A 15,149-nucleotide genomic window follows, 5' to 3' on the forward strand; every position below is an offset into this window, starting at 1 on the left:
GCCTTTCAAATAGCGAACGTGAAAGCCTTAATTATCCTGAAAAGTGATTAACAATCACAGGATGGAAACAGTTTTGACGCGTCAACGGATCCTCATCTGAAATCCAATCTGCATTGTTTAAAAGTTGGTACAAACACGGCGGCTTTGAAACAATGCAGATTGAATGAGGAAAAAACCTCAGCAGTCCGTAGATGCACCACCGCCTGCCATCTGGAATATCGTTCTTTTTATAGCTTTAGTGAAGAGCTGCAGTGCATATGTCATATTTCTGCCTTCTCCAGAGGAAAAAATAAAGTGTCCTGCTCATGTTATCAAAGAAGAAACACATCAATACTAATAAAGAGCAGCTCCAGCACTTCATTTAACATCTGGCGAGAGCAGCGAGAGCATCCATCACTGAATGAAAGCTCTATGAGCCGTGGCCTCGTTCCAGCTCTACTTCACCTTCGGTGGGCACGCTGGTGGGAGGGTGGGAGGTGGAGGGTGTGTCCCCGCCTGCAGTGGGCTCGTCGCTCCTGAACGTGGTTTTGGCGACTGTCGTGCTGGTGACCGGGTAGACATTCGTGGTGGCCGTGATGTCACACATCTTGTCCTTGGTCTGAAAAGATAAGAAGTGTCGTCATGGCTGTGTGAAAAGAAACAAAAAAAAACCAGATCGGTGTGCCGGGGGAATGTGAAAGGGATCTCCTGCAGACTGCAGCGAAGGGCATCCATCTTTCAGGCAGCTCTCCACACACACACACAATTCAGTTTATTTTGTATCGCCCAATATCACAAATTCCAAATTTGCCTCAGAGGGCTTTACAATCTGTACACATACGACATCCCTGACCTTTGACCTCACATCGGATCAGGAAAAACTCCCAAGAAATAGAAAAAACCCTTTCATGGGGGAAAAAGGGAAGAAACTTTCAGGAGAGCAACACACACACACAGACATGCGCCCACGCACACACACACACACACACACACACACACACACACACACACACACACACACAATGAAACACCTAACGCACTATTAGACAGTTTTAAGTCAAATTATTCTGTGTTTATCTTCAGCGCTCACCTCATCTGGGCAGCTGTTGTCCACCCAGTCCTGCCGATGGCGGTCAAAGCCACTGGAACATCTGGCGGGAGAGAAAACAGCTGTCAGTCAAATCTCCAGTCACATAAAAGTCACAACAGTCAAGCTCCGACTTATTAGACCCTCCTTGTCTGGTTGACACTCCAGTCTTGAAACTCCTCGCACCCAATTTACATTGCTACGTTTCTTCTCCTGAAGTGCTTTCTTTTCGTGCTTCAACCGTGGAAAGTTGAGGGCTGCCAAAAAAACGAGGAAGAGAGCATCTCAAACACGACACAGATGTTTTCCCTTGGTGAGTCCACGGTTTCATGTACTGTGTGAAGGCTCCCCATCTGTCTACAGTAGCTATCCTCATGGCAATAAAGTGATTGTCATGAGGATGATTGTGTGAGGCTGTGTAAGAAAACGTGTGAAATTTCACGCCTACAGGAGTCATAACATAATTAACTAGAACGGGCACTCGGTAGAGCGCATACCTTCGCATATCACAAGATTGGGCATTGGATTATGAACATGTTGGCATTAGTTGCATGCCAATTGGATAAAAATTGACCGTGCTATGGTAAAAAGAAGATTTTGACCTTTTCATGACCTTGACCTTTGACCCGATCGATCCCAAAGTCTAATCAAATGGTCCCCGGATAATAACCAATCATCCCACCAAATTTCATGCGATTCAAGAAGATGTTGACCTTTTTCATGACCTTGACCTTTGACCCGATCGATCCCAAAATCTAATCAAATGGTCCCCGGATAATAACCAATCATCCCACCAAATTTCATGCGATTCGGTTTACAACTTTTTTTGTTACGCGAATAACACGCATACAAATAAATAAATAAATAAATACACGGCGATCAAAACATAACCTTCCGCATTTTCAATGCGAAGGTAATCATGTTAGGTAGTTACACTTCAGGTTTTCTAATCTGACACAAGCTGAGAAGCAAATAAATATATTCCCCTTCAACTATTTGCCTCCTCCTGGCATCCAGATTCATAAAGGTAGCAGATCTTTGTTTTTGCAGTATGAAGACATGGGATCTGTGTGTGTGGGTGTGTGTGTGTGTGGGGATTCAATGGGTAAGGGTGCTGAGTAATAACCTCTAAAGACTGACAGTAATCGAGGCGGCGGAGACTAATCCTCCACGCTGCCAACGGATCAAGATGATAAATCGCCCGCGGGTGAACTCGCCGCCCTTCCGTGTCGGCCCACAAACTGCTTCCTGTCTGAAAGGGAACGTTCGTATGCAAAGCACTAAACCCACTCACTCTGGGCTCCGGCAAATAAACCCAAATTGAAAAGCTTTACTGCAAATTATTTGTCACTTGCAGGTGGGACACGTAAGGAAAAAAACGCACACGAATGAAAACGACCGTTGACCGGCTCACAATGCAGACGTACACACAGTGGTTTCGAGCCGGCGATGGTATTTGTGCTGCGGGGATAATGTGAGTCCGGTAGAACCTCAGACGTCCCCAGCAGGCTCCATTTCTCCAGTGAACATATTGTTATGGTAATAGCTTCATGTGAAGGAGTCCATTTTCATCTTCCTACCTCTCTAATCATTTTATTCCTGCCTCATCTGTTCAATCAGGCGAGACAGATTTTTCGCTTAATCCCACACTTTTCCCCAAATGCCCCCCCCCCCCCGAGGCAGGACAGGGAAGCAAAGCGAGACACAATATTACCGAGCAGGTCTAACCTGTCCCTCTGGGGAACTTGTGTTTTGTTTCTCCTCAATGGCATCCTGCGCCGCTCGATGCCGTCTGGCGCAGTGAGCCACGGTGCTTTTAATTAGAAATGGACTGGGGTGCTTCATTTGAATATAAATGAACTCACCAGGGAGACGTATTCTCTTCAGGTCTCCGACAATCACAGCAGGATGGATAGAAGGCAATTCATTCTCACAGATTATCACGCCATCTCACATTGACGGAAGCCATGTGGTTATTCTTTACATTTTCAAATTGCACTTTGTATTTTACGCTATATATGGTCTACATTCTTCCAGCCATTCAAAATCCATTCTATGTATCTACATGTGGAGTCCGCCATCATATGCATAGGAACACAAAGTGTAGTGAGTATTCATTTCAACCCGTTTTAATGCAAACTAACTTTTCCTACGTGAACTTTTTCACAATTCTCTGCTGCAACCTTGAAATGACTTAAACTGTTTGAAATATTCTTACTGCACTGAACGTTTTTTTAAAATTTGCTTTTAAAGTTGTACGTATAGTAAGTACAAATACATGTACACTGAAAATACTACATCATCAGATTCTCTTGGAATATATATAACACTATTAAGTGCATATTGATTACTTTCAATGTTGTACTCAGCGTATTCCACTTCAGTATGACTTTGAATGCAGGACTTTAACAAGCAACATAGTATTTTTACATTCGTGCATGATTCGATTTACTAATTATTTGTACAAACTGACTCCATCCCTCATCCACAGCTCATAAAAGAACGACGAGCTTGTGATTACCGTATTTCTCAACACAAAAGTATGCTCTAATAATTTCCTGGGAGAATAAGACATATTAAAACTCCACATTTGTGCCATAAAACACTCGTTCATTTCCCACATGCTGCATTTGTGATGCTCGCCAGCTGTTTTCTTAAACAAATCCCTTCAGCTCCTCCAAACTCATCAGTGTTCGGCGACAGCGCGGATCCACTGGGGACATCTGTCATGCTTTATTAGCACCAGGCTGCACGCGCCAGCCACAACAAAGCCAACTGATTTAGTTCATAAGTTGGCATGAGCGAAGCGGTTGTGCTCTCACCTGCTCAGCACTTCATTGAGCGAGAAGTTCATCGGGGTTATTCTCTTAAAAAGTCACTTCATTAACCCCGGAGCCAACGAGGCCGCCAAGGTTTTTAATTAGCGTGCGTTTAAAACACGTTTGCTTCTTTCAAAGGAAGTGGCTGAAGGACACAAAGGGCAGTCGGATAGCAACGCGGCTACGAAGCTCATTAAAATGCAGCTTAATGAGCTCGCTGCTACAGGCGTAAAGAGGGGAAAACACTTCTTCATGGCGCACTGCAAATGAATCGGTCCCCGTCAACGGCTTGAAGAATGAAAACACGGAGCGGAGGGGAAGACAAATTCAATGTGAAATCCAAATGGACGGAGCAGAAGTGATGCACATTTGTCCAGTCGACCGTCTTACTCCGAATAAATTATGAGTCCAAAATGACAGAGTGGCAGATTAATATTTGATGCATGGGGCATTCAAAATGCAGACAACAGAGAAGAGGTGTTGTGGCTGCCCTGAGTCCGACAACAAGCTCCAAAAAAACATTCAAATTCAGGATAAACATCTATTGATTTTTAAGTTAAAACTTTCCTAACTTTCTATCTCTCCATCATCTATTCCTCCTCAAACTTTTTCCATCCAATAAAACAAAAGAAAAATCCCCCAAATCTGCAGCTCACATTTCAGCTGTCAGGAAATGCTAACAATTCTTTAGCAGCTCAAATATTTACTTTGGTTTGAAGTGCAGGGAGACGGGCGGGATGACATTAAAAGTGGAGCAGAGGTTGACAGAACAGTTGTGAGATGAATTAATGTTAAAATGAGCTCCTGTCTCGTCTGAATGATTACAAACACATTCACTAAACTAGAATGGGCACTCGGTAGAGCGCATACCTTCGCATATCACAACATTGGGCATTGAATTGTGAACATTTTGGCATTAGTTGCATGCCAATTGGATAGAGATTGACCGTGCTATGGTAAAAATAAGATTTTGACCTATCCATGACCTTGACATTGACCTTTGACCCGATTGATCCCAAAATCTAATCAAATGGTCCCCGGATAATAACCAATCATCCCACCAAATTTCATGCGATTCGGTTAAAAACGCGAATAACACGCATACAAATAAATAAATAAATAAATACACGGCGATCAAAACATAACCTTCCGCATTTTCAATGCGAAGGTAAAAAGACGTCCATAGTAACAGAGACACTGTAGACAGCTTTCTGGAAATGAAAAGTTTGCAAATATTTCATCATCATATTGGATAAACACGCAATGAGCAGACTGTGTGTATTCCAGATTGCTGGTGTTTTACGCTAAAAACTTAAAGTTATTCTTATGTCAAATTGTCGATTCTGAACATTTTGGTTTTGGTGCACATCGTGATGGCAGGTCGTATTTGTGAACTTTGTGTGTTTGTTAAATAGTGTACAGAGTGCAACATAAGATGCTATAGCACTCACTTATTTCAGCTTGGTTCAGCTGGTCTTAGACACAACCTTCTGACCTCGATATCGCTGAATTATTCACTAAATCCAACTCTTGCTGCAGGCCGTGCTAGCTCTTTGTTAAGTGTTTGTTTTTTAAAACCTATGTTTATGTTTTTGGGAACATCAATGATTCAAATGAAACATTTTTTTTTGCCAAATCCTCATAGCCATGTAAATTCATGTTCATGAATACATATGAAAATGTTTTTGTTTATTGCGCGATTTGTCTCTTTTGCTTCTTTTCTCAGTTTCTTTAGTTTTTGGACAGTTTGTCAAACAACAGGTATTTTGATAATGTCATGTTTATAAATTGTGGCATTTTTTCCATGATATAATTCCTCGACTCAATAAAATAAATAAAAGTATCTGCAGGATAATGACAATACTCTTTTATAATCAGCACAAGTAAGAAGAGTAAAAGGATTTCAGGTGATTTCTTTGAGAGTAAACATAAAAATCAAAACATCCCACCTGTTGAGCCGATTGCACCAGCTGCAGTTGAAGTTGATATGCGAGGAGATGCAAGAGCTGCAGCTGGTGAACTGGAGACAGGCTGGAGAGGAGAACGATTAAAACAGGTCAAACAGTTTACCCAATCAATAGCCTAATTGACCAACAGCCAAGGAAAAGGTCCTTGGCACATAATGATCGGGTCTCTATCGAATGACACTTGTGAGGAAGCATACACTAACTGTTACAATAACTTGTTCTTACTGGCTAGAGGCATCATTTCAACGGCTGTGGAATTGGTGATCTTCGTCTTTATCAGCTCCACGCGGTGGTACTCGTAGATTGTCCTCCGCCTAACGTCTATATTAAGAAGAAAGAGGACATTGAGTGAGAGCGCAAACAAAACATCAAAAATCTCTCACCCAGAGATAAAGAACTGGGACAAGTGGCCCCTGAAGTAAGAGGAAAGGCAGCGGGCGGCAGAATCAGGTCATATGGGACGCTACCACAGCACTTTATTTCTCAACTCGCGCTGTGCTGCCCAAACGTCAGCCCATAATCTGACAATGGACGGGAGCAATTTCCCCAGGGAGCTGATATCAATCAGACGCTGTTGAAAGGATGCCTTCTCGGTCATCTGCACTGGCAAGTCATCAGCCGGGGAAAGATGGAGCAATTGATTCGACACATCGTTGACTCTCATTGCATTCTGGCCTTTATAACTCATATGGGCCAGCTTAAAAGTGTCTGCTTGCTTTTGAGAGCCACGCATCCTCACTCCTATCAGTGGAAATGAAAAAAGAGGGGGGAGGGGGTTAAATACACCCTTTGTTACAATAAAAAGGCCCTTATCCTGCGTGGTATCTGATAATAACTCCTTGGCGCTGAAGTTAATCTAATTCCCATTTGGATAGTTAACAGTACTTTCTACGCAGCTGTAAATCTGTAGAATAAATCACTTAGATGCATTGCAATGAGCATTGGGGCATTACTCAAAACATTTATTTAGTAGTTAACTATATTAACTTGACCAATGAGCTACACAATGCAATGCAAGAGACTGTGTCTGTGTAACGTATGCAGCGAGCAGTAACTTGCAAGTCACATTCTTGATTAAGTCTTGGAATGTACTGAAACAGGTTCAAAGACGACATTTAGGGAATAATCTACAGCTTACTAAAATGAGAACATTCAACACCCTTTTCAGATTTGTCCAGTAAATATGAATCTCTAGCCAGGACATGGTTAGCTTAGCATAAAACTGTACATAGGGGAAGACATCTCTGTCTAAAGGTTACAAAATATCATCTCTAAAGCTCACTCATTAACTTTACATCTTGTTTGATTAATCTGAGCCAATAATATAAGTCAAATCAAAAAACTGTAGTTTTAAAGGAGATTTGTTTGCTGGATTTTATGCTAGGTTAAGCTAAACTAACCGTCTCGTGGCTGTTGCTCCACATTTATCATTTAACATCCATCTCCTCTAAGCCTCAGCTAATTGTCTTGCTGTTATCAATAATCTTTTCAATAGCAATGTAGGCTACTAAATTACAATTTAAAACAGCTGACAGACTTAAGGTTCGCTTAATGAACTGCTAGCTGCTCTGGCAACAGTGTTGTTCTTCTCGTGTGACAGGATGTTGTTTCCCTGCAGCGCTGCTTTGTTCGATTACACACCAGACAACTGATCAAAGCAGCAAATGTGAGCCAGCTCCGTCTTGACCTGAGAATAAGACCGGCCTTCCTCTCCCCGGTGCCTGACTTCCTCGAGCCTCCAGCAGAGGGATTATCAGGTGCCTAATGACATGGTGGGGGCCAGAGGAAGGTCAGTTCCCCAGCCCTAGGCTGCTGATGAGTGGGCAGACTGTACAAGATGGGAACAAAATGTGTCTGCACTTGATAATGCTCCCATGAACATTTAAGTGAGGTAACATTTTGAGTGTCTAGCTTTTCTTCAGACTCGGAGCGCAATTGTTTTTCCTGTATTTTGCATGCTTTTCTTTCCAGCCCTTAGTATTTATCGTCTGGATGTGCAACGCTTTTGCGAAAACTTTTCCGGGCAGACTTTATGTCCTCGCTGGCCTCAGTTTGGAGGTGGAAGGAAGCCACAGATGAGATTAATTACAGTCTGGTTCCAGCCGCAAACATGAACAACACCGAATGAGGATTTAACTACCTTCCAATGATGCTATCAAACATTACATTACATTACATGTCATTTAGCAGACGCTTTTATCCAAAGCGACTTACAATAAGTGCATTTCAACCTAGAGTACAAACTAAGAACAACAAGAATACAGGAAGTAACATTTCCTCAACATAGTCGAACTACAAAAGTACCATAAGTAAGTGCTATCTAAGTGCCACTGAAGTGCTAATCTGTGTTTTAATCCAGATATAGTCGGAAAAGGTGTGTTTTCAGTCTCCGACGGAAGATGTAGAGACTTTCTGCTGTCCTGATGTCAGTGGGGAACGAGCTCCACCACTGAGGAGCCAGGACAGCAAACAGTCTGGATTTCGAGTGATTAGCTCGAGGTGCAGGAGTCACAAGTCGGTTGGCTGTTGCAGAGCGGAGCGAACGTGCGGGTGTACGGTGTGACCATATCCCGGATGTAGACGGGGCCCGATCCGTCTAGAGCACGGTACGCCAGGACCAGTGTTTTGAAGCGGATGCGAGCAGCCACCGGTAACCAGTGGAGAGAGCGGAGGAGCGGAGTGGTGTGGGTGAATTTCGGGAGGCCGAAGACCAGTCGAGCTGCTGCATTCTGGATGAGCTGCAGAGGTCGGATGGCCTTAGCAGGTAGACCAGCCAGGAGGGAGTTGCAGTAGTCAAGGCGTGAAATGACCAGAGCCTGGATCAGAACCTGCGCCGCCTTCTGAGTAAGAAGAGGACGTATTCTCCTGATGTTGTGCAGCATGTACCTACAGGAACGCGCTGTCGCAGTGATGTTGGCCGTCAGGGAGAGTTGACTGTCGAGTGTCACCCCGAGGTTCCTGGCAGTCAGGGTAGGGGCCAACACAGAGCTGTTGAAGGTGATAGTCAGGTCGTGGGTGGGGGAGCCTTTCCCTGGAAGGAATAGTAGCTCAGTCTTGTCAGGGTTGATCTTCAGGTGGTGAGCAGACATCCACTGAGAGATGTCAGTCAAACAAAGGAAAATTAGCAGAAGCGTATCATCAATTACGCTCAAGATCGTCAGTTAACCCACATTCAAATGAAAATCACGTCCAGATAACATACACGCGCACACATTATCATTCTTAAACTATGCAATACAAAGGAAGTATGTGTTTACATGTGATTAAACCACAATACCAGGCAGCCTTTTACTGCTCATTCATCCATATGGGTGAGCTGCATGGAAACCCATACAAATGTGATGTGAAGACTGAGTCAGAGACCGATGGAGGAATGATGTCTGCTCATCAGGCGACACTCTGGCCGTTTGTACTGTGACACAAAATACCACAATGTGTTCAATCGACCTCTTTAACTTCGTAATCAAACTCCCGGCGCGTCGATATCTCCATTAAATCACACCGTTTCCTCTCAAGCAGAAATCTGCTGTGAAAAACCCGAAAATAAAATCATGGAATGACAACCGTCTATGAATAGTAGCTCCAGTCTTTGCATCTTCCTGCTGCTTATCAAGATTATTAATCCAGATACAGGCAGGAAGATATGAAAAGGACAGAGGCCATATTGGCTTCATTTTAAGAATAACTCAGTGTGACTGATGATAATGTAGCATTAAGCCTGGATTTCACATGTGCTTGTACCTGACCAGTTAATTACACACCGTGGCCCCAGGACACCCACAAATCCACTCTCTCGTCTCTTGCTTTGCCTGGAAGCAGTGTAAAATGCGTTATTTGAGCTTCTAATACGAGGCGAAGCTGGGTTGCCATGGTTGCCATGCAGTAATTGACTGCAGACAGTTGAAAAAGCCTGCAGCAGCTGTGGCTCTCCTACTTGTTTTTTTAAAATCTCTGGTTAGATTAAGGCTGAATTTTCTCAGGACAAGGAATCATAAGAGACGCGATTTATTAATGGCTTTACTGTCTTAAAGAGAAATAGGTCCAAATAGTTCAGCTGCATCTTTTCCAACCTACATTTCTATTGTATATGCAGAGGCTTAAGGTCACACATTAACTGTAACCCTACAGAGAGGGCCTGAATACCTACAGGCACATGAGCTACCATGGCATCCTAAACCCCCATGACAACTGCTGTTCTTCTTGTCCTTGTTCTTGTTCTTCTTCTCCCCCTTGTTGAAGTGACTCTCGCTACCATTTGCATCGATGTAAGGTGTAAGAACCTTTGAGCTTCGATGTTGCATCCATTGCTGTGGCCACACTCTTTCAGCTCGTGTGCCACTTCAAGCTCTTTGGACTGACAGGTGCAACATGCAAATATTGCCCTTTTGCTTCAGACGCGGACATGAACCTGAGCAGCAAGACAACAAAGCCTTGTTTGTTTCAGCTGTTGCAGGTGTTTGCTTGTGTTTGCAGTGTCTGGAGGCTAGCTTAGCCAGCGACTATTCATTAAAGACCCTTGAACAGATGAAGATTTCGGCACATGTTTAGCAGTCTACACAGGGCTGTAAGGAACCCGAATGTAAGGAAAGGGTTAAACTGTGTCTTTGATAGGTCCAACGTTAGCTGTGAACTTAACGTGTCACGAGATCGCGTTATGTTTGCCAAACAAGGTCATCCATCCCTTATCTTTGACCGCTTATCCAATTCAGGGTCGCGGTGGCACAGACCCCAGCCGACATTGGCAAAGGTCAATGTCGGCTGGGGTCGCCAGACTATCGACACATCAACAAACAACCATACACGCTCACTTTAACACCTACGGGCAATTTAGAGTTAGCCTAAGCTGCATGTCTTTGAACTGTGGGAGGATGCCGGAGAACCCAGAGATAAGCCACGCTGTCACAGGGAGAACGTAGAAACTCCAGCCCTGAAATCCAACCCCAGATCCCGCTTGCTGTGAGGCAACAGCGCAAACCCGAAATTAGGTTTGAATAAAATAACAGCATGCTTTATTTTTCTGTCCTCTCTATTGCCCATCAACTGAGGAGCATGATGCCTGGGATCTGTTGGCTTTAGCCAGAGTCTTTTATTCTGTATGTAGCCATCAAGTGCATATTTCAGTTGGAGGATTCTTGTTTTTCCAAGGGATAATTTGCTATAGCGGATAAACCCGGCAAAATGAACAGTGGCCGGCTGAAATGAGAAGCGAGCTTCTGAAGATTTTTTACGTAATATATGCAAATGAAGATTCGTATGTTGGATCTCTTCTCAAAGATTCGGTGAAATCAAATATTGGTTTCTTTGGAAGTGGAATAAGAACAGTGTATATTTCAGCTGGATTATCAAAACAGTTTAAATCTGCTTCGATTCAAGATGTCATCGCGCCACAACGGCTGCCCTCACTGGTTCCATGATGTCGGATACATCAAAGACAACTTGGTATTTGATGTCGAGGATCACTGCACCAACAGGTTCAACGGTTCAATAGACAAATCATTCAGTGCCAACTAAAACCTTTAGAAAGAGATTTAGTGGTAAAAAGCCTTCAGAAGAGGATGGAAACAAAGTCCATGTCAAAAACTGCGTCCACTCCAAGTTGTTTTACTCCTAAACAACACGTACAAAAATAATTCTCAGGAAATATTCAGGTGTAATCTACGGTGGTAGACAATGGCAAAAAACGCCCCAAAACCTTTCCAGAAACAAATCACATGAAAAAAAAAAAAAAAAAAATCTAAATCAAACACAATAAAAGAAAACATGCAAATTAAAAAATGTTTAAAAAATGATGCATATCATGTCAACACAAGAGAAGTTCTCCAGGCCTCTAAGGGAGCGCTTCAAAAGAGTAACAGCATAACTCTTTCATAATGTTGTACATGGCTGTGGTTGCAGAAGTTTCTCCAGATGGAAGTTGCAGGGCGTTTGCCGTTGTCGGCCACCGTCGCGATTCCTCTCTAACTCAACATGAAGATGCCAAGTGACGGGCGAGAAGAAATCCCCTCTTATGTACTTGGTTTTAAGTTAGAAATGATTAACTTTGAAATAAATGCTATTCAAGTTTAACATACGCAATCAAAACAGAGTTTGAATTACTGAATAAATCATATCTGACAACTCGTTATTGTGGCAGAACTTGAGTCATGGCCCATGGCAGAGAGAGAGAGAGAGAGATTCCGACTGTGGAAATGTGGAAGGTTTGAAGTGTCTCCCCTTTAATGGACCTAAATTGCAGTAACTAAAAAGTGCCTGAGAGAGGCAGATCTGGGGAGCCAGTCCCACGGCTGTGCCCGCTGAGAGGTGGGGCCGTGTTGGAGAAGAGGTGGTGACAGTCGAGGCTAAAGCAAAGCAGATGAGGCTGAACTCAGAGCTATGATCCACGGCTTAAAGGGGTCAATGCAAAGCTGATGATACAATGCACTCAGTCAGCTAAATTACTCTTTGCTAAGCCCCGCCCCCTTTGATTTCTTTTGCTGTGCTCGTCAAGCTTTCCATTCGGTCTTGACTCAGTCTCAACCCCTCAAAGTCTTGCTCTCGTCTCGGTCTTGATGCAGTCTGGTCTCGGATTACGTGGTCTTGAATACAACACAGCCTTTAATTACGTCATTGCTGTCACACAATCGCAAAACTTGCGAGATCAAAATCGTCTGGTGGATCCGAGCCCCTACGAGGAGCGCCGGGCATGAAGTACATTTTGATTTAGGACAAAGTAAAAAAAAAAAAAGAAGGTTAGATTAATGCATTATTGCTTGTATTTACAAATTCAAAACGTTTTGAATATTTTGAGACTCACTGGGTATCTGTTGGATCTTGTGGACCACCACAAAGGCATCCGACAGGCCCACCTTCACGGGGTGATTGACGGAGCTGATCTGGGACAACTCAATGGGGATCTGAAAGGGAATAAAGGGAAAATCAATGACCAGAACACAACGATCTGTCTGTGGCCGGCAGACAATTCAACCAATATCCACCATAGGAATCTGGTGAGGCTTTATTAGGTGGCAGCAATACGGAATTGACTTGCCTATTTTCTAATGGCCATCAGGGGGCGGCTCCTTTGAAAAAAGAAGTCTGTATAGAAGTCCATGAGGAAAGGACCCTACTTCTCACGGTCAGGTTGTTCCTCTTCAGATTAATAATAGCAGCGCAATGAAACACCTCCGACAGCTCTTCTATTATGTGAAAATAACTAATCACAAAAAGGGCCTTATGGGTAAAAAAAGGGCAACCTTGCAATTATGATATATCATTACTTAGTTACTGCAATTTATACCCTACGGCAGTCTCAGTGGGATAGTATTTTTCATTAACACCTGTTTATCTTTCTGTTGAATTGAGTTGTTTGTATCTGTGTTATCACTCTGTTTCTCCTTTAATATCTTTATATATATACTATTGGGACATCTAACATAAAAACTAAAATGATTTCATGTAATTTTGCATAATGGAAAAGGCATGAGGACATTAAACATATTATTTAGTTTGTCATGTTGGTATCACTCTTCTGTATAATGAGTGGGACTGCAGTGAGTGACAGATAGCATGTTTTAGAAGTCGAATAATGAAGAAACTCAACATTTTGTGGGAGCTGAGTAATTAGAAAGAAATTTAAAATTAATACCATTATCTTTAATTCTCTGTAAAAAAAAATGTTTTTCCATAAAATGTCTTCGATATTCTAGTGTTTGTTTTTGGTGATTTTAGGTTAAGTACATGTGTCTCAAAAGCCATGATAATAATAAGCTTACTCAGATTACTCCATTATTATAGTAAATATCAGGGTTTTATCCATTTTGCTGTAGACAATAAAAGTCTGAAGACCTAATAACGAACATTGTTCAAGCCTGTTTTCAGAAAAGCACTCTGGATTTAGCTTTTATTAAATTCTGTTAACTTGAACGACCATGCAGGCGGATCATAGGAGCTCAATAATAAATACTTAATTCATTCAATCAGACTGTTATTGGTGTCAGAAAGAGAGAACAACACAAATAAATAAACACACTTCATAAGTCGTCTCAGTGAATGAGTACTGACCTCTTTGTAGGCAAAAATAATCCTGCCCGTGTTGTGCAGTGTTGCCTGGAAGGTGAAGCTTCCCAGGTTGTAGTTGTCCTGCAGGTGGACGTGGTCCCATTGCACCACCAGAGCCGTCCCTAAGGGAGGACCATGCAGCTCGTTACCACATGAAATCACCCAGATTAAAGGAAAATACAGTCGTCACCGAAAGCGACCGCTTCACTATGATATTTCTAATACTGAATTGCGTTTCACTCTTTTAAAAAAAATATCATCTCTACTGTCTCAGGTCCAGCGTGACATGAATCGCTGGCCCGAGAATGAGAAGACATCCCTGTAAGAATTGTGTTTGTAAGACGATATGACGATATGTTTTTGAGGGATATTCCTTGGTGGCTGACGCTTCCTTTCTCCCTGTGGGTGTGAGGGGATCGACACTGAATAGCGGGAGCACTGATATGAAAACAGTCCACTGGAGCATGACACGGCTATAAAACCGAAACTTTTGAGAAAACAAAATGAAGGCGTGACGGTTGCTGTGATGGATTATGTAGCAATTTTTTACGACAGTGAACGTTTTTCATGGTGTGCGAATTACAGTGCTGTAAATTACAACTGTAGGTTTAAATGTCAAGCACATTTCTTTTATATTTTCACAGAAAATGACTTGGTTACACCAAAAAGTCCATATTTTCCTGTTTTCTTTTGTTCCACTAAAGCCTTGCTACAAAATAAATTTAGAAAAATTGGTAATAACAATGTGTATAAATTATGCAGATAAATACATGTTGCTGTTGAGTTTTTCAGGTTTTGAACTTTTATAAACATTAGAAACTCATCCAAATGCATTTCTCGGAGCAGTGGGATGTTGCACCAGAGAACAATGTCTTGCTCAAGGACACTTCAACAAGAGGAGCTGGGGATTGAACCGCCAACCTTATGATTGAAGGATGACCCGCAGCCTCCCCCTCATCAAATCAAGCTTTAACCACAATATAGAGCTGAAACAATATTAGCATATTAACTGATTAGTTGATACACAGAAAATATAGAATAATTGAGGGTTTTAGATTTTTTAAAGTGTGATTATTCACAATTTTATGTCATTTTCTGAACAATTATTTGATTAATTAAAATGTAAATCTAGCAGAATGTTACTTGCAGCCCTATTTGTTGCTCCATGTTCAGACATTAAAATATGCTATTCTGTAAAATAGGTGAACGTGTCATTTAAACATGGAGCCCCGACGGATCCTGGATCAGTGTTTCATGCTC

The 15,149-nt window shown here is 42.4% G+C and overlaps 2 protein-coding genes across 5 annotated transcripts in view; one reads left to right on the plus strand and one right to left on the minus strand.

Annotated features, from left to right (window-relative positions):
- Window positions 1-15,149, minus strand: part of plxdc2b (plexin domain containing 2b) — an 88,445-nt gene that overhangs the window by 16,795 nt on the left and 56,501 nt on the right. For all 4 annotated transcript variants that reach the window (XM_056434607.1, XM_056434608.1, XM_056434609.1 and 1 more), the window contains exons 6-11: window positions 13,893-14,011; window positions 12,646-12,745; window positions 6,078-6,173; window positions 5,835-5,916; window positions 1,070-1,130; window positions 445-598 (exon numbers count right to left, since the gene is read on the minus strand). In XM_056434607.1, coding sequence (XP_056290582.1) covers window positions 445-598; window positions 1,070-1,130; window positions 5,835-5,916; window positions 6,078-6,173; window positions 12,646-12,745; window positions 13,893-14,011 — 612 coding nt within the window. The remainder of the gene's footprint in view (window positions 1-444; window positions 599-1,069; window positions 1,131-5,834; window positions 5,917-6,077; window positions 6,174-12,645; window positions 12,746-13,892; window positions 14,012-15,149) is intronic.
- Window positions 6,182-15,149, plus strand: part of si:ch73-174h16.4 (leucine-rich repeat-containing protein 14) — a 157,920-nt gene continuing 148,952 nt past the window's right edge. Inside the window, exon 1 of the mRNA XM_056434613.1 lies at window positions 6,182-8,161. The gene's annotated coding sequence lies outside the window, so the exon portion shown is untranslated. The remainder of the gene's footprint in view (window positions 8,162-15,149) is intronic.

Source organism: Pseudoliparis swirei, chromosome 16, assembly GCF_029220125.1.
Source record: "Pseudoliparis swirei isolate HS2019 ecotype Mariana Trench chromosome 16, NWPU_hadal_v1, whole genome shotgun sequence".
Taxonomy (NCBI): Eukaryota; Metazoa; Chordata; class Actinopteri; order Perciformes; family Liparidae; genus Pseudoliparis; species Pseudoliparis swirei.